The sequence below is a fragment of the Eulemur rufifrons genome, chromosome 29, assembly GCF_041146395.1.
Source record: "Eulemur rufifrons isolate Redbay chromosome 29, OSU_ERuf_1, whole genome shotgun sequence".
In the NCBI taxonomy this organism is placed as follows: Eukaryota; Metazoa; Chordata; class Mammalia; order Primates; family Lemuridae; genus Eulemur; species Eulemur rufifrons.
In genome coordinates, this window is record NC_091011.1 from 84,607,404 (window position 1) to 84,633,269 (window position 25,866).

General features: G+C 36.9%; 1 protein-coding gene across 10 annotated transcripts in view; it reads right to left on the reverse strand.

The window, feature by feature from the left end:
* Window positions 1–851: 851 nt before the first annotated feature.
* Window positions 852–25,866, reverse strand: part of CNOT4 (CCR4-NOT transcription complex subunit 4) — a 123,472-nt gene continuing 98,457 nt past the window's right edge. For 6 of the 10 annotated variants that reach the window (XM_069462505.1, XM_069462503.1, XM_069462504.1 and 3 more), the window contains 2 exons: window positions 2,951–3,163; window positions 852–2,250 (listed from right to left, as the gene is read on the reverse strand). In XM_069462505.1, coding sequence (XP_069318606.1) covers window positions 1,949–2,250; window positions 2,951–3,163 — 515 coding nt within the window. In that variant the 3' untranslated portion in view covers window positions 852–1,948. The remainder of the gene's footprint in view (window positions 2,251–2,950; window positions 3,164–25,866) is intronic. The other 4 variants (XM_069462509.1, XM_069462507.1, XM_069462506.1 and 1 more) reach the window with 1 other exon arrangement.

Consider the following 25,866-nt stretch of genomic DNA (forward strand, 5'->3'; position numbering starts at 1 on the left):
ATCAACGTAACATTTTGGTTAGTTTTACAAAACAATTTACTATACACCTGGTCAACATCTATTTGTGGTGACATTTATTTGAGAATATCCTGTTTAAGTTTCTCAAAAAGTCTGTTAAAAATTGTTTTTAAAACAAATTGAAGTACAAAGTAAAAGGTTAAGGATGAGAAAATCAATATGAAAGCACAGAATATACAATTGAGATCTACTTAATTCAGCCTACAAAGAATCCCTTAATGGACATAGCCAAAAATATGCCAACTCCAGCTTTGGACCTCTGAATGCCATCCAAGGAAAGACATAAACAGGTGATTTCTATCCTCTACCCTCTTTTGGTCAGTGGTGTGTTTATCTCTCCATCATCACATACTCCCTAATATGACTGGTTATAAAGGATGCATCTGTGGGCCATCTACATCAGTGTTTCCCAATCTCTTTCCCACCACGGCACCCTGTACAAGGTGGTGCTACTTGTGTGGCATATTGGCTGCTGCTCCTGCCAGGTGTCCCCAAGACAACCAACATCTCAGCATGTCAACAACCCCATCCATTCCTGGCACATGAGGCTTCTCAGTGGGGAAGGTTTGGCCTGCCTAAAACAATAGCAAAAAGAGGCATATTCTACTGAAAGCCATTGGAAGAGGAATTCTTGAGGACAAGATGGGCCGATCTTCAAAGATGGCAGTGACTGACGATAAAATGTTGTTTTCCCCTCTAATTGCTTCTTCTAAAATCAAAACCATCCTCCCTATTGTTGAAGATGTAAAATCAAGTGGAAACATTGAAGGCTATTTGTCACAAAATGTTCTAAACTCACATGCAACAAAATGGAAAAACAAAAACAAGTCAAGTGTCATCATCAAGTTTTCTGTTTTATTTAAGATTTTAGTTTTAATTCTGAAGAAAGAGGTACATTTCCTTGTTTTTAGTTTTAGCATCAGGTTATAACCAGGTTTCTGTTTTCTTTTCTCCTGTCTTTTCAATACTGCACAAACGTCCAGAAACTACAGGGTTAAGTAAAAGCTGCAGGCAAGGAGGTCAGAGATTTGCTCCTGATGGTGATCAAATGGCCCCAGAGCAGTGCTCTCTCAGAGTGCCCTAGTCAGGTGAATTTAAGGTAAAAGAAAACAAGATTCTGACAAAGGAGAAAGACTGAAGAAATCACTTATATTTCAGCTCTTATATTAGGTATAGGTATTAAATCTGTGAATACTTTTTTTCCCTTAAAACATTTGAATTTACTTTAAATCTAAAGCCAAAAATTTTTTCTCCTTTAAAAAGAAAAAATCACTCTCCCCTCCTTATAAACTCTTTAGCAATAGGCCAGTTACTACTACAGATCAATTTGTCTTTCCATCAACTTCCAATAAATTCTTTTGCTTAATGACACAATCAAGTCCTCGCCATCAACTCTCCAAAAGAATTAAAAATTAAATTAAAAGCATTTTTCCTGCAACAGTGATAAGCTGAATACAAGATGGATGCCAGGACCACTGCTTTCCCCCATGCATTTGGCAATCTCATTCAAACGAACCTGGTTTTCAAACTTCTGCAGTTGATAATGCATTTATTTGACCTTTCCTAGAGATTAATCGTCATTTTCTGCTAAGCAGATTATGTCATTATTATGCGCAACAGACAAACAGTAATTTTCTAAGTATCGAGACTGCCCTTTGATTTCTTTTTTTTTCCTCTCCTTAAAAAGGCATTGTTAGAAACATTCAACAGTGTCACTCAAATGCTGGATCAAAAGAAACTTGTACAATTAAAAAAAAGATGGTAATGACCCTGTGATCGCATTGCATCTGGGGGTAGGGAGAAAAAAAATTGATCAGGAACTGGATTCTTCAGAACGTAAGAGATGAGAAGGGAGCTGTGGGTGGTGGGCCGAGAGGGAGAAAACAGGGTGGGACAAATCCTGCATTTTCTAATGGTTTCTCCTCTTTGCCTAATGGCGGTCCAGTGTTGAACTCTGTAGTAAATCTGTGGGGGTTTTGCTGGGGGGTCTGAAGGCTGTCTGAAAGCCTGGGGGTGGGGAGTGGAAGCTGGAAGGATTTGAAGGAGGGGGGTAGGGATTCCAACTGGCTCTGTGCAGAGGGATCTGTGTGCTGAAGGGGGCGCTGTGGTGGGTTTGGGACGGAGCAGCACTGGGGCCATCCATCTCTGTGAGGGCCTGGAGGGATTTTAGCCAGTGTGGAGGATTGTCATCTTGAAGAGAGTCTAAACTGTTTCCTGAAGATGCTGGAATACCTAAGGAGAGAAGAGAAAACAGGAGGGAAAATGGTGAGTTTGTGCAGAAAGAATAAGAAGGTTGCCAAACAAATTTAAAAAACAAAAGCGATTAGTTTATCCAAAAAGAAACACAGAAGAAATCACAATTTTAAACTCCTTCCAAATAAGACCTTTCAAATCTTACATTCCTTTTATCCTCCCCCCACAATAACCAAAACTTATTGTCACACAAACCCATGCCTCCTCTTCAACTACACACTTAGTCCCCCACTGTCACACAGGCAGAGCTGCAAAAAATGATTCCTGAGAATTGTATGGTGGTATTTCCCAATTGTGCTTCTCCTTCCTTCTCTAACAGGGATTCGTAAACAAGACAGCCTTATAATAGAGAGCTTTATAAAAGAAAGTGGAGTATGTTCCTTTTAAGAAGGATAAGTCAGATCCTTTGCACTTTGAGGCCTACAAAATACACACATTGCCAGACATTATTAACACCTACTTAGACCAAACGCAGCAACCTAGGCACCAAATGCCATATTATACAACTAGGCCGACAGGTTAACCAAGACTGCGTGACCCCTGAGAGCAAAATGAGCCACCCCACACGAGTGGCTTTGTGAAAAGAAACCTATGTTGAAGAGACCTCTGTTGTTATTTAATCTGTGCTAAAAACCAAACTGATGGTAGTCAGTGGAGCTGAAGGGAGTGAGAAAGTTACCTGTGATGATGGCTGGGTCTGTCCAGCTGCCAGGGCTGTCCCAACTCAGGCTGTCGGTGGTGGCAGTGTTGGACGTTGGTGCACTGTGGTTGGCGTTGGAGGGGGAAGAAGAATTGGGCAGTCCACCAAAGTTGATGTTAATGTTGGGTAGAAGTGCCCTTAGCCCGTCCTGCCATTCCTTCATATTTAAACTCTCTACAGAACTGCTGTTGTCTGGGAGATTTACCAACAAAAAAATGAAAGATAAAAAAAAAATAAAAAGCTGACGTTAGAAACATATGTTGTTCTTTAGTGGTTAAGCGGGAGAAGAATTATTCTTTCTTTATTGAGCATTTGAAATGGGTTTTCCAAGCAAGCTAAATTTGGTTAGGATTTTGCTTGTGAGCTCAGAGCCCCTGAAATAAGTGAGGGAAAACTTGCTCAAGGATCAGGGAGGGAGCTTCTTGTCTCTCTATAGCCTCTTCACCATTATGTGCTTGTAAATCAATAATCGAGTTTAAAGACTCAATGCTCCAGAGCACAATTTAGTTCCAGCTACATTATGAAGTTTCAGTTAGTGAGGCATTTAGCCAGCTGAGCTGTTTTACGCTATAAAAAAAGCAAGTCTGCAAAGTTCAATATAGGAGCTTATTTCTGAGCCCATTAAATGGAAGAAAAGTCATTTTATGAAGAATAAACATAAGCCAATAGAAAAAGAAAAATAATTAAGTTCTTCCTGATTATAAAACTGGTAATGCATTTCAGAGGAGAAAGGCAGTAATGAACAGGCTTTTGAATTTGAAAAGAATTTTTTTCTGTTAGTCACAAAGGCCAAAGAGGCAGGGGCTAAGACACCCCTTAGATGGAAGAATTTCCAACACAGTCTGCCTACTTTACTCCAACAGTTCTACCAATCATTTGGAACCTGAGTCCTGCAGTTTTCTCGGTCTATCAATGAATAGCGTCAAAAATGACAAGACACTGTCAATGTAAAAAGGCTTTTTATAAATTGTGACTAAGCTAATTTGATCTACTACCATCCAGAATCCAAAGTATAACTAACTGGTTGTGGGGAAAGGGTAAAGTCTAACAACTACTTAGAAAATTGTTTTATTGAAAATAGGAATGAAGGTCAAATTACCAACTGGAGTTTTTGGAAAAAAGCATAGAAAAATATTTCTGGTTCTACAGAATTGATTAGCAAACAACACTGAGGAGGAGGAGGAGGATGTTCTATCAGGCATAGTCTATGCTATTTGGTGAATTCAGAATTTCCTTCTTATAATTTTATTTTGTATCAGTCACTGATCTATGCCAAGTTATATTAATATCATGTTTCAGCAAGTGAAACATTTAACTCCATTGGCCTTATTTATAAAAAAACAAAAACTACAACCAAATCCAACAAAGGTCACCTCTGAACTTACTAAGATGAAGAAAAAGCACGGTATGCTATATAAACAAGACAACAGAAGGGAAAATAAATTTTTCAAATCTACTTTAATTTTACAATTGATGCAATTTACTAAACCTCCCCCTTCTTATATTTGTGTACTACTTTACATTCACATTGTGTTGTAGAGTTGATAAGGCACTCTCGTAGTCAATTATTAGTTCAAGTGATCCTCACAACCCTCCTGTGAGGTAGGCAGAGGAGTAGGAATAATCTGCATTTAATAGATAAAGTAACAGACTCACGAATACTTTGCTCAAGTTTACTGAACTTGTAGAGAACCTGAACCCAGACTGAGATTAAAAAAAAAAAAAAAATTAAAAAAAGAATACCAAGCTCTCTCTCTTGATCTACTTTGTACAGACTATTAATTGATTTTTTAATGGGTCAAATATTTAAGGGAAGACCCAGGGGCCTATAAGACCCATGATTAGGAGGCAAAAGAGAAACACAGAGGCATTAAAGTATGTCTATTGGCTACGATTAGCAGAGACATACTGTAGCTAAAAGAATAAGCTGGACTTTGCAGCTGGGAAAAAAAATTCTAATCAAGAATACAATCATCAGAGTATCCCCCTGGCTCCCTGACTGCATGAGGCACACACAAGATCACAAATTAGAGTCCCAGAACACTCTCAAAACTACAGGCAGGTTTCGTGGCTATGGTACATTCTAGCCTTTCAAACCATCAAATTGTCAAGCTGAATAACTTAAAATAGTTTTCAATTAGCCAAAAACTGAACTCTAAACAAGGAAAACTTCCTAGGAGGGAAGTAAAATCTCCCTGGAATAAAGCGATGATATATAACTGGAATGGAAAAATCTTAAGGAAGATAAATGCTCTTAAACTAGGTAGCCACAGTCACTCAGAAAGTTTATGCAGATGATGAGCCTCTCTCATCTACTGAATAGGGAACAAGAACATATCCCATAACTCACTCAGACCAATGTGTTCCTTACTTTTGCTTTATATTTAGTAAGAAATGAAATTGAGGAACACTTAATTTTGCATTTATATAAAGTTTATTTGAAAATTAGTGTTACAATAAAGTCAAAAGACAATAAGGTGGGCAGGGGGAGGGTATATGAAAACTATGTACTTCCCATTCAATTTTGCTGTGAACCTAAAACTACTCTTAAAAAATAAAGTCTATTTTTTAAAAAAAATGGCATTTGTTCCTCTGACTATAAACTAATAAAATCAAGCAAGAGTCAAAGAAATTCCTGTATGGCACATGATGTAGAAACAGTGAGAAACTGAGATCCTCGTAGGTGTACTATGATTATATCTTGGGAAACAAATTAGCTAGTTTATAACTCAAGAATTTGACACCCCCGATCCCCCACAAACAGTCATGTGCCTGGACATTTTGGGAGCCTTAAGTGTGTGGTTTATAGTGAAGCTACAAGTGTTATAGGGAAGCAGAGTAACATCTTTCACTCTAGGAACGGAACCATATTCCATGTAGCTGAGAAGAAGAAAAGTTTATTTCATCATTTTTTCCACTATTGCTATGTCAAGTGCTGGCACAAAGAAAAGGTGAGACAAAATAAATCAGCTAAATAGCAGCCCCGTAAAAATGGCTCATCTCAGTTTAGCTGCATCTGAAGTCACCTCCTTTACCTCCCCACTCTTCTACCTCTGACCCAAATTTGTCCTGGCTTTGAGGACTTCTGGCAATTCCACTCCTTGAAATCCGCACTGCAGGGTTTATCAACCTCAGCATGATTGACAGCTTGGACCATATAGTTCTTTGTTGTGGAATGCTATCCTATGCATTATGGGATGTTTAGCAGCATCGCTGGCCTCTACTCACTAGATTCCAGTAGCACCAATCCCCCTCAGTTGTGACAGGCAAAATTGTCTTTAGACATTGTAAATGTCTCTTAGGGAAGCAAAACTGCTCCCAGTTGAGAACCACTGATACAAAGTTGATCCCTTTGTTTCTAGAGCTCTAAATAATCCCACTTGAATACACATTTCCCTTTCAAATAGTACCAGCACGTTGACCACTGACTCAACCTGATGCAAGCTCATTTCCTTTTACTTCTACAGGACTTCCTTCACACTGGAGTACCATTCAGTATGTACAAGTCAGTAGCTCTAAAGGAGAAGACATTGGTCTAAACACTGCAGATGGGTTGCATAAGACAGCTCCACAACTGGCTAGCAATACAATCTTAGGCATGTATTACACTTAGTTCCTTAGTATCCCAGGACTCCTCCTTCATAAGTAGGAATGACACTGCCTTATTCTCTCATAAAAATAAAATAAGGAAAAGAAAAGCTATTTGGAACACATTTATTACTTGTTAAATGCCTAACAACAAATGCTCCTTTAGTGGTCAATATTGAATAGATAGTAAACCTTCCAAAAAGCCAAGGCAAAGGATTTCTTACTTGCCAGGAACTGGCCCTGTGCACAACAGTCCTCTTAGGAACTCAGGGTAGTAACCATCATGCTCACAGAGGTACCATGGGGCCAGTCTACGTAAGAAGCCTTCTCATCACTGAAACATTGCAAAGACAAGATATGAGAAGGTACTTTAAACTATGAAACGACCAAAGTACAATGAAAATCAAGTTACTGAACATATTTTATGTTAAAAATTATACTAATTTTATTTTTAAAGTATTTAATTTTGTAATAGTATAATACACTGGGGAAGGAGTGTTTATTTTTAAAGAATTGCTAATATACTTGAATGTTTTCTGATGTTAAAAAAACTAGTTTTACTTTATAATATATAATATGTATAACAAAACACTGTTTTCAATTCTAAACAAGTTGAGGGCAAGAGAGGGTCAGGTTGTTTGTAGTAGTTTTATTTTGCAGTGTAGGACTCAAAGATATACAATTTAAAGTACTTTCAAGATGCCATAAACCACACTCTCATATTCTACCATGTAAGAATTATCAGTATATTTTTAGTTTACCTGACTCAGAAAATCTTTTTTTATTAAAGAAATTATGGTTAAAATTCTGCCAGTTTGCTCGCAGCCTAGCACACAATCCATAACAAATCAATCACCACACACTAAGCAGTTGACAAATCTAGTTTTTAGCAATGACAGCAATAAAACATCAGTAGAAAATGTATGTATTAAGGCTGCCAAGCTAAAAGTCAAAGCAACTCCTTAACGAGTACCTACAGTAAGCAAGGAACATAAACACACTTAAGCCATAACCTCTACTCTCACAGAGCTTGAAGTCTAGATGGTAGGACAATGAAAATATGTGAAAAGTTCAACAACTACAATCGGAAAAAGCAACAGAAGAAATGTCCAGGATTGTATATGATTAAAAAAATGCTATAAAGTTCAGTAAAGAGAGAGGCCAGCTAGGCACACGTGCGGCAACATGCTGCTGGGTGAAGAACGGTAGCATTCATAGAGCTGAGGTTTTAGTTACTACATAGTTCCCCTACCCATTACCCCTGAATCTGAAAATCTTACAACAGGTTGAAACTATCTTTGGTATTTCCACACAACACTGGATTTACCAGGAAGTATAAAAAAAGGCATCATAAGTAATGACTATATTAGAAGATAAAATGACATCAGACCTTTCACAGAACATCATAAAACAGGAAAAGACAAATGGCTTAGGCAAGCACACACAAGCGGCATTATAGCATCCACAGTGGGTTTCTTTCCTTTCTGTGCCTCAAAATAACTATAATTTGCTAATTATTATGAAATGTACAACTATAAACAGCAAAACACGTTCCTTACAATAAATTGTCACTGGTGACAAGCCAATGAGTTTTTTCTGGTTTGCATAAAATCTTCACCTGAAAGAATGAAGTTGAGGGGCAGGGCAATTGGTCAATGCATCCTCCCATCGCGATTTCATCTATTTCACCTATCAGGGTACCACATAAGATTTCATTTGAAAAATCAGATCTCGGCCGGGCGCGGTGGCTCACGCCTGTAATCCTAGCACTCTGGGAGGCCGAGGTGGGCGGATCGTTTGAGCTCAGGAGTTCGAGACCAGCCTGAGCAAGAGCGAGACCCCATCTCTACTAAAACTAGAAAGAAATTATATGGACAGCTAAAAATATATATAGAAAAAATTAGCCGGGCATGGTGGCGCATGCCTGTAGTCCCAGCTACTCGGGAGGCTGAGACAGAAGGATTGCTTGAGCTCAGGAGTTTGAGGTTGCTGTGAGCTAGGCTGACGCCACGGCACTCACTCTAGCCTGGGCAACAGAGTGAGACTCTGTCTCAAAAAAAAAAAAAAAAAAAAAAAAAAAAATCAGATCTGCTGCTAAAACGGTAAAGACATAGACGACCTCTGTATAATGACAACATGGTGAGATAAAATACACTTAAGACAAGCCCTAAAATAAGACTATCCCAGGTATTTGTCCCCACTAATAAGCTTTTGTACCACCAGATCAGGATGCTGTGCCTTCGTGGAATTCTTGCTTCTACCTTCTTTTTGGTACCCCCTCCCTCTAGGTCTTTTCTACTAAGCAATAAACACACAGGCCTTATGAATTAAATCAGCTTGATGCAACTAAATTCACAAATCTATCAATTTCTCTAGTTTTCATGTTTGGGTAGGGGCACATTGACCCTGATTCTCAGGTTTCCATTTTAGGCAGCAGTACCTGGGTCCAGAAACCTGTTTCAAGTTAAATTGCTCTCTGATGGCAATCAGACACATCCCACCTGGGAAACAGTCACTGGGAGACCCAGTCACAAAATATCCCTAAAACAGTTTATTCAGCACTTCAGTTTTTAAGCCATTATCTAACAGTCACTCTCAAAAGCCTCAATCTACAACCTCATCTTGTTTTTCTAAAAAGCTTTTATCTTCCCTGTCTTCACTGTTGTCCTTCAGAGTTCAAAATCAGAGGCTCCAGGGGTTAGGTTACTTAAACAAATCTTTCTTGGTGGAAGTGGCTGCACATGGGAAACCTAGTTCCTGGGTCAGATGAGGTGGCTCACGCCTATAGTCCTAGCACTCTGGGAGGCGGGAGGACTGCTTGACCTCAGGAGTTCAAGACCAGCGCAAGAGCAAGACCTCGTCTCTGCTAAAAATAGAAAAAATCAGCCAGGCGTGGTTGTGTGTAGTCCCAGCTAAACTTGGGAGGCTGAGGCATGAGGATTGCTTGAGCCCAGGAGTTTGAGGTTGCTGTGAACTAGGCTGATGTCACGGCACTGTAGCTCGGGCAACAGAGTGAGATGCTGTCTCAAAAGAAAAAAGAAAGAAAGAAAAAGAAGAAAAGAAACCTAGTTCCTGTTATGGTTACTCCTTACCAGTTAGACTTTCAAACCTTCTTGCATTTTTAGAAGGACATAGGGAATGGCCTGTCTGAGTCACTGTAGTTCTTCACTCCCCCACTGCCCCCTGTTACATATTATCTCCTACCAGAGTGGGGATGAGTGCATCTCCATCAGTATTTGATTTCAAGAAAGCCTAAACTTCCTCAAACCTCAATAACGAATCTCTAAGTGACTCAAATACAAATGAATTATGCTAAACCAAACTGTAAAGAGCAAAATTTGTCATACTGGAACTTACAAGAAAGCCTTCATGATATAGGTGTGCTGTACTTCAGGGAAGACACAAAAATCATTCCAATTTATTAACTATTCATGGAAAATGACTTATTTGCAAATGAATTGTTATAGATAGATATCATAAAACCAGTTTATGGAAATGTTATTACTTAAACAGAGTTTACACTCAAATTTCTAGGGTTATCTTTATTATAAAGCAAGATCGACCGGCACTGCAGAGCAGAATGCTGGGGCATACACAAAATCTTAAGAGTTTAACAGATGTGAAAGTAGAATTTAGATTAAGTGAAAAATTTCAAGAACTCAAATGAAAAAAAGAGTTCTGAGCAAAAACAGAGAACCTGAACAACGTAATAGCAAAAAACAGTCAAAATTTGTTCAGACTAGTAGAAGGAAGAAGAAATGACATTTACGTCAGAAAAATCCAGATCAGCTAAATATGATTTGTCCTTTCTGGACTTTATTTCCTCCCGTTCTCCTTGTCTAGAATGCTTTCTCATTGTCTTCAGTTGCTTTTCACACAATCTTCCACCCAGTTCATTCTAGATGACAGCACTCATGGGTCTGAACCACACTCATCTGGCAGCACGCTGTGCTGTGCCTCCACTGTAGTTACCGTCCACCGCCCTTACGTGTCCTCATACCTCAGCTCCCACGGACAGGCCTGCATGGGGGTGTCCTGTACATTCTTCAGCATGTAGCTCAGTGTCTTAGAAATTTTACTCGAAGGTCCGACTTTAAAGAGCTGAAAGGTGACTTTCCCTAACAAATCTGATTAAGTCACATCTGTATAATGCTATGAACAAATGGTTCTTTCTAAAAAGATGCAAATCTTTCGGAAAGCAGGAGGAGTAAGTTTTGGGGTTCAAAAGGCTTCTCTGCATGTAAAATGAGGGAAATACACCACTAAGATGGTATGTTTTTAATAGTGTCTCAGATGCTAAAACACAAGCAAATATACTTTTAAAAAATTCAATGCATCAAAATTGTTTAAATAAGGAATACTTCTTAAAAAACAAATATTCTAATAGTATGTGTACAGTATGGCAAACAGGTCTATAAGATATTCTATCCATTTTTCTACTCCAGACACTATTCATTCACTCACTATGCACTTCACGTACACGATTACTTTACTACCAACAATCTGATGAGGTTAAGCAGTAGCTTCATTTTACAAACAAAGAGGCTGAGTAGGTTCTGGTAGTTTAAAGACTTTGCCCAAGGTTATAGAGTTCAAAAGTGTTGAAGTCAGTAATCAAAATCAATCTGACTCCAAAGTATTTGTCTTGCCACAAAGCACACTACTAACCAGTCCTTGCCCTGGCAAGACTCCTGGGCTAATTGAAGGGGAGGGCAGACATGTTTAACTAACTGTAACATGTGATAATAAATGCTATTCTAGTATGAACAAAGTCCTGTGGGGCATAAAGAAGTGAATAATTCTACCATTCTGCAAGTAGGATAAATGATGACAAAGGAAGCATCAGAGGAAGAGAAGCTGGTATGGAAGAGGGAAAGGGCATTCCAGGCAGAACAAACAGAAGCACAGGCAGCAAATCATAAAATCTAGTAGGAACATGTCAAAATACAAGTAGATGTGTTTTTGTACAATGTGCATTATTCTCTTCTAGAATGTTCCTGTGAGGATCTATAAATCTCTTTTACAGGGGAATCAGATCAATTAATGAGAAGAGGAAGACAGCTAGATGACTGTTTCATGAAGAATCTAAAGAAGCAGAATCTAAGAACAAAACAGACAAATACTTATGGAAAGATGTCTATGTGTAAAGCTATACAAAAAAATGAAAAATAAACTTAAAAATTAATACAAAAGATACTCACATTCTTAGAAGCAGCACAGACTGAATCAGATGGGACTTGAACCAGAATATGTAAGCAACAGAACTAGATGAAGGCAATGTACAAACACCCCTCTAAGAAATCTGTAAAATCTGAAATGAGAAGCTTGGAGGGAAGCATTTAAGTGAACACAAAACTGACCACTGGACCATGAACAAAGGCATGTGAGAAGATCCAAAGACGGTCAAGGGAGCTTATAATAAGGAGAAAATATACAGCGCACCAGAATATTCACCACATTATTTCCCCAAAACAAATTATAAAATTGTAGAGACATGGAGGGTGTCAACCACCCTAACATCTTTGAGGTCTAAATCTGCTAGAAGAAAATAAACCTGATAAAATATCCCTTGCTGACCATCTTTCTTTCCCAAGCTAGAAACAAGGAGGGAAACTTTTCTTCTGGACTTAATTCTCACCAACACAGAACTGGTTGGCTATTGTAAAAATAACAGAAATCTTAGAGTATGTGACATCATTTTAGGATTTACAGAAGCAAGTAATGAAAATTGCTAGACGTCAGTTCTTGGATGGAAGGCATTCTGGCTATTTTTGCAATTACATGGTATACTGCAATCAGCTGTTTACATGTTTGTTTTTTGAGTAGACTGAGCTCCTCCAGGAAAAGGGGCTTGATTTAATCACCTCTGTATAGGGAGCAGGCTTGAGGCTGAACCTCAGTAGGTACTTTGTTTCCTAAATGAACAGCCCTGAACATTTGCTTCCAGGTTTTTTAAGAAAACAACTTTCCAAAAAAGGTCAGAAAAAGGATGGGTTGGGTATTTGCATGGTTATAGGGAGCAGTGATTCACAGGCCAAAGAAGATACTAAAACATGACATTCTGACTATGTAATAATAAATAATTCTAACAAGGAAAAGAAAATAAGAGGAAATCTAAAGAAGCCTGTTGTTGCACGGGAGAATCTGATGAGATTAGATTAGAAAAGAAAGCTTAGAAAAGATGGGTAGAGGTATATAACCTACTTGTATATTAAAGTATCATAATCCTTGTGGATTAAAGTCAGAATCCATAATGATCTAAGGAACGTGAAAAATGCTGAAGGCAAGAGAAGGCTATGTTTAGAATAAGGAGAAAATCAGGAAAGGACAGCTTGATGTCATAATATTAAGCCATGAGAAAAGGCAGAGCAATATAGTTCCATGTTAATTTTGCTTCCTTCCATCTTTAGGCAAGAGCATGATCTTCAAACTAAAAGAACAGATTAAGCAATGTGGAGAAGAAAACTAAATAAGGAGAGACGCAAAGACACTAAAAGAGTTTCTACTCCTTTTAAGTGAGTTTAAATCTCTAGGTACAAAATGAATTGTATGCCAGGGTATTAATCCTCACAGGTGAGATCACAAAACCACTGTTAAGAGAAGTGCCAGAAACGGAAGAAATGGCAGACTCTAGAAGCTACATGCTTAGAATTAGTTCTTGGTGAAATTCTAAAACAGATTAGGGGCTTGATGGTTTCTTTAGAAATGAATATGACAGGTTTATCAACCACTGTGCTATCTGCTTGTGTTTGGGGGCATTTTTCATGGGAAACAGTATGTAGCATTTTGGCTAAACCCTCAGCAACCTTCCAATTGAAATATCCAGGAAGTTAAACTTTAATTTTGAAATTGAACAAGTAGTCATAGAGGCAGCTTCTACTGACAGTTGTTTTCCATTGGAAATGTTTTCCTTTTACATCCTATGGTCCACTTCCTTTCCTCTTCTGTCTGCCCCAAAACACAGATTTTGCAAGTAGCTCCACATCCTACCAACACATCAATCCCACAAAAGAATGGACTAAATAGATTTTCATAAAGAACCAATTGTATTAAAGTAATTTATTCTTTGAATTGACATCCTAGGATGTCAGAGTATATGTTTCTTTTTTTTCTTTCTTTTGGGTATGCGGGCTCGAGTACAATGGTGTGATCATAGCTCACTGCAACCTCAAACTCCTGAGCTCAAGTGATCCTCCTGCCTGAGCCTCCTGAGTAGCTGGGACCACAGGCACACACGACCATGCTCAGCTAATTTTTTATTTTTTGTAGAAACAAGGTCTCACTATTGCCCAGGTTGGTCTTGAACTCCTGGTCTCAAGCAATCTTCCCCCCTCAGCTTCCCAAAGTGCTAGGATTACAGGTGTGAGCCACCATGCCTGGCCTCAGAAGTATAATATACTTTGAATTCAGCAGTTTCTGGTAAATTCTCTGAGGTTCCCTTTTAGGATAAGATGGTAAAATACAGCATAAATAACAGCAGTGCTTATATGAATTTACATAAAACTTAAGACATTGAGTCAGCCTAAAAGTCTCTGTGATACTCCTTGGCTTAGATTTGACTCCATGCTTTTTATTATACTTAACAAAACCCAAAATGTTCATTTAAATATGCAAATGAAAAGCCAATTCTATAGACAAACTCAGCAACAAACTACAACTACTCTTCAATTAATATTCTTACATTCTTCACATAAATGTTATCAATAGTGTCATTAATAACATTTATCTGTCAATTTATAATCACATAGTTCTTTCATAAGATAAACTTGTAAGATGGGGATATACAAACAGAATACACTCTAACCACACCAAATCAAAACACATAAAATTTAACAGGTATACATTTGGATTTATTTTTAATACATTAAGACAGTGCAGAATGGAAGAGATCTAACTAGTCAATAATGTGTATGGAAAAAGATCTAATGGCTTTACTTAATAGACATATGATATTTGATATGACAACTGGGTAATGGAACTTCTAAAAAAGTAACATTAAAACCATGTAAATCAATGTGCAATGTCTAAATTAGCAACTGTACGACCTTGGGCAAATCACAAATGATAACCACTATGAGCCTGTTTTCTCATTTATAAAATGAGGATAATACCCTATAAGATATTTTTATAAAAGGGATCTGTAAACATAAAGGAAAATATAAGTATTAGTAATAACAACAGTTTTAATTAAAAAGTAGATCTATTATCTGATCACATGTAAATTATTTAACTGAGAACTTCATATTTTAAGAAAGGCAATATCAAGTCAAAATGTGTGTAGAGGAGAACTAGACTATAGAGAAAAATGAAAATCATGTTAAGTGTGGAACGGTTGAAAGAACTGAGGATGTCTGATCTACATCTAAAAGTTACTAGACAAGTGGTAACTGCCTTCATGTATTTGACAAAATGTACTCAAGAAATACAAATGGGAAAGAAAACTTCTAACTATTACAAGTTGCCCTAAAGAATTCTCTACCTAACAAACTATTAAGCTCCTAAAACAGCTCAGGAGTACACATGGAGTTCTTAAAAAGCAGGTTATTTTATAGACTTTCTAATTTGTGTGTGCTTCATGGAACATTTACCAATATTTTTATAGAGATTTATATCACAAACGAGGAATCCGATGGTAAGAAAAGTGCTATTACATGACACTTTTAAAAGGGGGGAAGGGTGTTGGGAAAATAAGAAAAAGCCAAGAGCTGAGGATTCCTGAGCTCTAAGGTTAAAAGAAGACAGAAAAAAAAAAAAAGAAAAGAAATAATCATGAGTGGGGGGGTTTCCTAACGATGAACGCTGTAACCAAACCAAGAGGTAAGATATAATTTATATGCAAATGAATATGATTAAATGCTTCTGAAGTCCAGATGTAACACAAAGCAGATGCATGCTTTGCAAGCCTCCAGAAGGAACATCACTCTCTCAACCATCAATTTTCACTTAACATTTATTGAATATCTACTCTGTATCATTTTCTCTGGAGCTTGATGTTGTAACATGTTCTAGCAACTTCCTAAAAGCCATGCTATTCTATCTTTTTTTTTTTTTTAGGCTAGTCAAGTGAAGTTCTGCTTGTTTTTGTATTTCTTTAGTGGATCCTTGGAGGTTGGCCATTCCAAATAAAGTGATAGCTTTTGATTGTTTAAGTCCTAATAAAATATTTTTATTAGGGTATAAGTTCTTCTTTTAAGCTCACATTCAGACCGAAGTATTTTGCTGCCTATGCCGCAAGTCCCCTTATGGTTATATGTCTATTGAAATTCCTAAGACTCCTGATGTTCATAATATTCCAAATTACAAGATTCCCAAATTATCTACAAGTTCTCTAAAACATTAAACCAAGTTCTTTATTGCACTTGATTATACAGCCCACTTTTATTTCAATAGTGAAGATCAGTCAGTCTCATCTTTTTCTAAAAGATGGCTCCTATCAGCACAGAATTATCTTAAGTGTTAAACTCAAAGTAACAAAAATCCCAAGTAAGAAGACTAAAGTTACCCACTTTTCTGAAACATAACTTTAATCGACAAATCTTTCATAACCCAGTTATAAGCTTCATTTTAAAAAGTTATTTTTTAGGTACTAAAAGGGTGATTTACTTTATTTAATTTCAGAAAAAAAAATTATTTCAGAAAATGATACAATTTTCTTGTTATTTTATACTAAAATTAAATGAAATAGATATGGGTATAATCATGGTGATAAACATTTCCAACACTACAGACCAAATATAATCTTTAAGGGTTCTTTCTTTTTATGCTAGTTACCCAAACCAAGAGATATTTGTTAAGGTTTGTTTTGGGATTATTTTTTAAAATAAACGTTTTTTTGAAATAAGCATGTATATTTTGAAATTTAACTATTTTAGCTAGGTGAATTGTGATTAAAATAAATAAGACTGGAGGAAACTTAAATGCACGTTACTAAGTGAAAGAAGCCAATTTGAAAAGGCTATATATTATATGATTCCAACTACATGACATTCTAGAAAAGGCAAATCCATGGTGGCAGTAAAAAGATCAGTTGTTGCCAGGGGAAGAAGGAAGGGATGAATGAGAGGAACACACCAGATTTTTAGGGTAGTTTTTAGGTAATACTGATTAGTTTTACAGTAGAACTACTCTGCATAATACTGTAATAGTGGATACATGTCATTGTAAATTTGTTCTAACTCACAGAATGTACACCACCAAGAGTGAACTCTAATGTAAACTATAAACTCTGAGTGATAATGATATGTCAGTGTAGTTTCATCAATTGTAACAAACGTACCACTCTGGTGGGAGATGTTGATGATGGGGAAGGCTACACATGTGTGAGGACAGTAGATGTATGAGAAATCTCTGCACCTTCCATTCAATTTTGTAATGAACCTAAAACAGATCTAAAAAATAAAGTCTATTTTTTAAAAAAAGACTGTTTTGGTTTTTATTCCTCCTTATTATCTATCCACATATGAGGGAAAATAAAAACTTTTTGGCTTCTAATTTTCAAATGATGTCTCAATTTAAAAGGGATTAGTCCTAATTATACATCCTTCCCAGACTTAAAAACGATACTTCTGTGGAGGATAGCATTCCAAAACATACTAATGATTCAAACACTTACATACTACCACCAGTCCACTAAGAGGACTTAGTTTAAAAATCATTTAAAATATATAATTACTTAAGTGTTCATCCTTAGCTATAATTTATTATAGTTGAATTAGAAACAGACTACCAGAGGTGGTCTTGACAGAACCGATTCTCAGTCAATACTGAATTCTTTCTTCAAGAGAAGGAAGGTAGAAAGAGTTGATACATTTTCAAATATGAATCAGAAGCTACAATATTCTTATTTCAGATATGCTGGAGCTTTATACTGAATTAGAATTAACATTTAGTGAAAATAATTTTATTAAAAATCACATTGCAAAACCTTGAATTTTAGTCATATTGTTTAGACGTGTTAAGTGGTTTTTTTGAAGAGCTAGAATTACCTTAAAAGTTAGGGAAATTAAATAATACCAAAGTCTTACAATCCCAAAAATCTTTACAGATTCAAAATTTAACATACAGTGGTTGTTCCTCAATCTACTCCAAAATCCAGACTATGACTTCTGTTTAAATGTGTTATTTTGATTTAAAAGAGAGAAGAAGGAGGGAAAAAAAAAAATATGCTCACTTAAAGGCCAGTTTGGAAATAAGCTGAGAGGCTAGTAGAATGGTTACTGGGGAGATGGGTCTGTTGACTCTGCTAACTGAGTAAGAGTCTGAGAAAACACTCAGCAGTTTGATAGGGAGAGTGCTCTCTACCCTGAAAAAGGAAAATTCAGCCTTGTCAAAGTCCCAGCAGGGAAATCATGCAGGTAGTGTACATTAAGAGCTGGGCATGACCTCCCTGCTAATTTAAGTTACACAGGGAAGAAAATGATTTCTTCTTTGTGCAAAGAACCTGTATAGAGACGTGAGCACAAGCTATTAGAATAAGACCCATGGTGGTCAAGATTTAAAACTTGAAAGCTTGTTATAAAACAAAGGTTGCAGGGTTTTGTGTATTTGTTTGGAGATCATACAAAATACTTGTTTATTTTAACGATATACTTCATTCCAATTTAAATGATCACCTACCATTCAAAATACAGGTGAGGTCTTAGGAGTTTATACCCATGAACACTGCTAGACTAAGTCAAGATACGTTACATTTGTCTGGGAACAGGGGAAGACTACAGTTAGGTTAATTAGTGAATGTTAACAGTTTAGAAGTAAAAAGAAACATATCTGGTAGCAAATCTTACTCTAAATGGGGACTGGGGAGTACCGTACATGTATCAGCAATCCATTATCATCAATTTTGATAAAAACTAATATTTTTTAACAGAGAAAGCCTAAGTGAAACAATGTTTGTAACTGAACACTCAACTTAAGGCCAATGAGAAACAAATCTTCCTACTTGGTTGATGAGGTCATAACCCACGGCTTCCTTTACCGTTAGCTGGGTACTCAACTTACAGGTGTAATAAAACAAAAAATAAACAGCTTCAGAGTGTCAGACTTCTTGCATATACTAACATAGAACATGACAATGTTTAAAACCATGCCACTGAAGTTCTAGATCACTGCCTTCTGCTCTGTAGACACATAATTTCAGTATGCAAGAATGATAATAGAGTGTAAATGCTGGTACAGTCTCTGGGACAAGATTTCGCCATATTAAGAAATAGGGCTAGGCTACAAAAGTTGATTGTAGTCAGCTTTCTTGCATTTCTTCTGGAGATAGTAATGGTATTATCATCTTTAAATCCCTGTGGATCTTTCCCTGATTCATTATGCTGAAAACAACCACCTCCTTGATTGGGGAAAAAAAAAAAAAGGGCAGATGGTGCTACATGGTATAGCACAGGGTAGCTCTCCTTCAAAGATGAATGAGATCATACCGTGTGTGTGTGTGTGTGTGTGTGTGTGTGTGTGTGTGTCTTACATCTTGGTGCCATCACTATAAGGTTTTTTTCATTTTGTAATATTAGAGATGTCACCAGTCAAGGGGTTATGCATGTTTGTCCTTAAATGCTCTTTGGTACTGCAGGAAAATCCTGGGTAAATTAAATTCTACCTCTGTTTTGCTCTTTATTTTAGTTCTGACATTGGTAATTATGTAATTACTGTAAGTTTACCTTAAGAGCACCTGCAAGGTTACAATTTTTCCCCTCCTAAAATTACTCCAAGATCACCGGGCCACATTTAACACAGGCTGATGTGACGACTTACATGATATGTGATCAAGCTGCCAGTAAATAGTCATTTTGAAAGCCTTCAATTATTTGCACTGATATTCACAGTTGAAAGACCTTGACTTGAGAGAATTACTATATTAAACTGCAAGACACAACAATGTTTAGGGAAGAGATAAATTCGGAATCTTGAACTTTTTTTCTTCACTGAATTATATGTATGAAAGCAAATTCAGATGATGAGGGTTAAAGGAACTTTAAATTGTTGTTAAAATATGACTATAGACAAACCACAATCCTTCTGAGCCTTCTTTATTATTATTATTTTATTATTTGGTCTTTAAAAGAAGGATTATTGAAGACTATGTTATATCCATTCACAGCTCTAAAGTTTCATGATTCCAATACAAATCTTTTTTTCTTAATTATCCTTTTCTTAGGTTTTCCCAAAAAGTGTGACATAGGATGGATACGCTCAGTAGTGGGAGTTGAATTTGATGAGAAAAAGCTATGAAAATATTTGTTCAGAAAAAACATGACCGGGGTGGGGTGGGCACCAGTATTGTAACCTCTCTGCATTTAAATAGGGTCTTTGTTTCCTTTAAAAAAAAAATTGGGAGAAAGACAATAAAGATACAACATTTATCCTGTAATCAGAACACAGCAGAAATAAATACATGAAAAGTCACAGAGAAATGGTCTGAGATGTTTTCTTCTGCTACATTCACTAAGTGGAGGATTTAACTGAAAATTACTTTATATAAAAATTGGCACACATGTACTCATACTCAACTGCACATGCATACAGAGAAAGCTAGGCTTATAGTTTACCTTTGCTAAGCAAAGTCTTTCTTACATAATGCTAATTAAGCGTCACAAAGACAGTAAGACTATCATTACCATTTCAAAGCTATTCAGAGTTGCTTCAAACATTTTTACCTACTCAAGAAAGCCAATCTCCTAAGGGTCTCTTGCTTAGAGCTCCATGCATTCTTTTGTATTTTTTTAGAAAGGGGTATAAAAGTTGTTTGATCCCCAAGTTTAAGTAGTACTGCTATGCAGAAATATGGAATATTTCAAAGTTTAACATTTGACTTTTGGCCTACTGGGTCTAGAAACAGCTATTACCACACAGCCTCAGCAAGGAACAGGCCAGTATTCTCACAGCTGGAGTGCGTTATTTATTTTGCTATTTTAACATGGAGATAGTAAAAATGGTACTGGTACATTGGTAAGACTTGTACACCTTAAAATAGTTAATTGTATATTATGTGAATTTTGCCTCTATAAAAAACAAAAAAAGGTACTGAGTACTTTAAAGGCTGTATAAATTATATAGAGGGAAAAAGCTTTTTGGGATGTTGCTTTCTAACAGCACAATAGTGGGTCTGAGCACCAAACAGGAGCCAGAACAACAAAATTGTTCTAAGCACGGTATGTTCCAGGGTCAGCTTGGAGCTTCCAGGAACCTTTAGAATAAAGGTGAAGTGTACTGCAACAGTGAAGTCAATAGTTGCCTTAAGAAGTGTGATCAAGAGGAACCTGGAGAAAATGAATTGGCTCTTAAGGTCAACAATTTCCAGCTGTTTCGTGGAACTTCTGGGTACTTCAGTCCAATTCTCAAGCAGCTTAGGTTACTCAGGCTTGCCTTCAGTTCTAGGTACCTAGCAGGCGTAAAAAGTAGATTTCTGTATAACTCAAACCCAGGGCAGACTCTCTAAAAGGCCATGAAACAGAACAGATTCTCCTTAATGAATTAACTCTTGAAATATCAAGATTGATTCTTTGAATAGCTCCTGGTTAAGGAAGCTGCAGGCTGATATGACCAGTAATATAAGGTGGCTATTACGACTCATGGAAGCAAATCACAGAGCAGTAAGGAGGTCCAAGGAGCAATGGCTTCTCAGTTCATCAGCATGGTTTCACAGACACAGTACACTTGAGCAGTGATTTGTAATTGGAAGCATTATCATTTTTAAATGTCACAGTTCATATCTCAGCTGACATATATGGAAATAAGTCCAGTGAGTTTAAAAATATCTTAGTGTTACGAAACTAAGGCAACTAAGGTTGCCTCCAAACTAAGAATATTTACTATAATTGAATAAGGAGAAGAAATATATAGTCGGCCCTAGGTATCTGTGGGTTCCACATCTGTGGATTAAACCAACCTTGGATGGAAAATATTAAAAAAAAAAACCCATTGTGTCTGTATCAAACAGGTACAGACATTTTTCTTGTCATCAGTCTCTAAACAATATAGTGTAACAACCATGCACATAGCATTTACATTGTATAAGGTATTATAAGTAATCTAGAGATGACTTAAAGTATACCGGAGTATGTGCGCAGATCATACGCAAACATTACATTTTATAGGGGACTTGAGCACCCAAGGATTTGGGTATCAGTGGGGCTCCTGGAACCAACCCCTCCCAGATGCCGAGGGACGACTGTATATAATATCTTCATCCTGCTCTACTACATCTTCAGCAGATTTTCCTAAAGGTCACTCCTAAGTATACAAAATACAAGAACCAAGAGTAGATTAGCCCAATAATTTGTAGATTTTATTTATTCACACAGTATATTCTTTTTGGGGAAAAACTATCAAAATATTTTTATAACCTGTTATGATAAAATTCTTAATTTCTCCCTACTCTTCACTAATATATGGCTTTTAATTCTTATTTGCTATAGAAATAAAGCAGAAGGGCCTAATCCAACTATGTAGGAAGAGATACATTCCCTTTGTAGGTGGAAGCCTATGTTTAAAAAAAGCTTTTCAGTTTGCTTGTGAGCGGCCAGCTCATCTGTAGCATGGGCTCCTCAACTACCAGACTCATCATATCCTGTACCTAATCCCTCTGTCTAAATCTTTCACAAGTAACATTTTTACCAGCTAATCCCTCACACTCACTGGGGCTTACTTACACCTGTCTCATCTCATCCTTGGCTTTTCCCAGGCCTTCCCTAGCACTCTGCTTCCATGTCCTCCTATCCTGCTTTGAGGAAGGAAGTTTTCCCTTGGATCATTTTCAACCTACAGAAAATCTGACCCAGGATTCCTCAAACAATACGATGCTTTCTACAATTCTCTCTCATTTAGTTTGACTTCCTACCCTCATAAGACTGGAAGGAAATGGGGTAGAGAAGAGACTCTAAGAGGTTACAAAAGCTGGCCTTCTTTCCAACCTTCAGCTCTAAGGTTAGACATTTCTACCTACCATCTTTTCTCTGGTTCTCATTCATCATTTAGCATTGAGTGGTCATCACACTGACCAGTCTCCTTAGTTGTCAATTCCTTAACAACACGAACCTGTTCTTTGTCCTCATGGAAATCTAAAATCATTCAACTCCCTTCCACATCACTCAGACCACTGGCTCACAGGAAACTGCCTTAGTGGACTCTTTTTGGCCACAAGATTAGGTATTTCAATGTGGCCCTTTTGAATATCTCTATGTCCTTGTCTTCTTCACCTTCTAAGCAAACTGTCAATATTTACTTTTTTCCACTAATGCTTTGTGTTAAACCAGAGGACCACACAAAGCCATACATATTTGAACTCTAAAAATCTTTAAGCTCTTTTCTTTACACAGCAATTCTTTCATTTATTTCCAATGCACTTCTGGGCTTTTTTTTTTACAGATTCTATTTTTAATCTCCCTTTTTAACAGGCTACCAACTCCTCTCATCCCCATTTTCAAACAATAATGCATTCTAATAATTACTGATATGAGTCCCTTCATCTATTCTCATTTTCTCTAATCTTGCCTTCTCTTTCCCTGATCTTCTCATTGCTCTCACAAATCACCGAGGAAGATACGGCCCACCTATCTCTCTCCTTTTTTAAATAACATACGGCTGGGTTTTTTATTTGATTTTTAGAGACGAGGTCTTGCTATGTTGCCCAGGCTGACGCTGATCCTCCTGCGTCAGCCTCCTGAGTAGCTGGGATTACAGGCGCAAGCCACGGTGCAGTTCCTGGTGGTCCACCTCTCTTAAAGCTAAACCACAACCTCATCTCAGGAGACTATCTCCTCCCACCACCTGAAGACATCTGCCATCCTACTGAATCAATCTATCTTTTTTAAAACACTTGATCCCTTCCTCTTAATTGGCTCTGTATGGTCTGCCTTTAAACACTTAGGTCTCTCCTTTATAGTAAAGCAGTGCCTTCTAAGACCTAGCACCCATCTAGTCGGCATTTTGTTTTTCTTTTCACCTTTGTTGTCAAATGTCTTAACTAAGTAGTCAATAATTGCTGCATCCACATCCCTGATACTTCCTCATTAATTCTAAAAATCTGGTTTCCATTTTGCACCTTTCTATGAAAGTTGCATTTTTAAGGATCACCAGAGACCTACCCAAACCTAAAGACCTTTTCTCAGATCTCATGCTTCTAATTTCTAATTCATAATTTCTTCTCCATTCCAACTACACTGTTCTTATTTGTACTGGACAGCAATGGCATACTGGAATTGTTGTCTAACTGGTCCCAATAGCGTGATCAAATCTATTACCAAATTACTCTTTTTAAAATGCTACAATCAAGTCACAGCTTTGCCAAAGAATCTATAGTTCTCTACCCCTCGACCATATCCACATCAAGACTAAACTCTTCTTCCTAGTTTTCAAGGCTTTAAGCACATCTATCCCAGCTTACCTGCATACCTCAGTAGATCTACCTCCTTACTGTCCTTCCCTTCCAACCCCTATAGACCATGTTAATTTCTCCCTCTCATCCTAGGTTCAATCTGCATCCTTTACTGTGCTTTCTCCTGCCTTCATCTAAATTTAAGCCATCTTTCAAAGTCAAAAAGTCCCACACTCTTTTTATGAAGCTTCTCCCTGTACCAGCTCACAATAACTTCTTTCTCTAATTCCTACCTTTAACTTTTATATCAGCATAGTGTCTGATTTGTTCACTAAACATTTCATGTGTGAATACTTGCATGTATTACTGCTATTTATCTAGCACAAGCAGGCACACATTAGGTACTCATTCAGATAGAGACACAGCAATAAGGGTAGAAGGACTAGCTTAACACCAGATAATTTGGCCAATTTTGTAGAATATAGACATATATCATTGTTCGGAGTTATCACTTCTTTGTAAGATAATTAAAAAGAAAAAGTTACTGTATTTTCAATTGTATGATAGCCAACTCTCAAAGCCAATTAAGCAGATTTGGCAAGACTTTGTGATCAAACGACCCAACAAATCCAAAACCTTACAACTCAACACAACATAAAATGTCCCCCAGTTTATATATATGTACATAAATAACTTGGTGGTCTTCATTTTGTAAGATTTCAATACACCTGCAATTTGTTCCTTTGTCTCGGCTTTCTCAGGCAACGTCTCTGTGGGAGTACCTCCCTATGGACCCGTGTCACAGCAGAAGAGAGCTCTGGCAGTTGTCAAGGTGCTTGGAATACCATACAAATAGGAGGGGTCATGTCAGTAGAAATGTGCACAGACAACATGCTTTAAAACTGTTTTCTTTAAAGGAACACAGATATAGAAGGCTCTACTTAATTCCCCGGGAGATAAGTAAAGGGTAAGAGACATCAGCATACACACACATAAATTAGAATAATGAAGTACGTCTTTCCTATGAAGGTTTTTTCACTTCCCTCCAAATATAAATAAGTACTCAATACTCTTTGTTGCCACTGTCAGAGCGGTTACTGATAGGAGCCTGGACTGCTGCGGTAGTTCTTGTGATTAAAGTATATCAAGAGCTGACCTGATAGAAATAACGTGAAATAAAACTGTCATTAGGCTGTTATCGTTGGTGATAGGGTCTGTATTTTATTCAACCTTGTATCCCTTAAGATCTAGCTCAAGTCACTACACAGAATAGTACTCAAATATCTCATTAATGCTTTGTTGAAAGAAGAGGAGACTATACAAAAGCTGGAAAAACAAAATGCAACAGTAGAATGAAAAGGAAAGCATTATTAATCAGAAAATATTTTCTAATGAAATCTTTGAGAAAATAAAGAGGCACTTGACATTCACCACACAACTAAAATCATTCAGTGCTCTATTCAGTCTATTCAGACTCTATTTCATACAGTGGTACTAAAAACACTGCAAGGCAGCAGTTTTTAACTCTTTTTCTTGAAGGGGAAGGGGTGTCATCAAATCTTTCACAAATCTATTAAAAATGGACATATGTAACAGACAAAAAAAAAAAAAAGGACATGCAGACAAACCCACAATTTTGCATGTACTTTCAGAGTTCTGAACTCCAAGTTAAAAATTCCTGGGTTAAGGAAAAGACAAGTCACTTTTTGAAGATTAAGGACTTAAACAAATTTGAAGCTTTTTAAGAATTTCTCATTCTTTGCCATCATTTTGGATTCATTTTGCTTGCTATGTGATGTGGTGCTTTCTTTTATGTGTTCTGTCATTTCTTCTGTACTTCAGTGAAAAATTAATTATGACTATGATTTTAAGATTAAAAAAACCAGTATTAAATAAAATATTAAGTAAACAAAAGGTGAGGTCTACAAGGTCGAAGAATTATAAATGGAGTTAAAAGATTATCTTTAGCCATATATAAAAATTTAGAAGATGA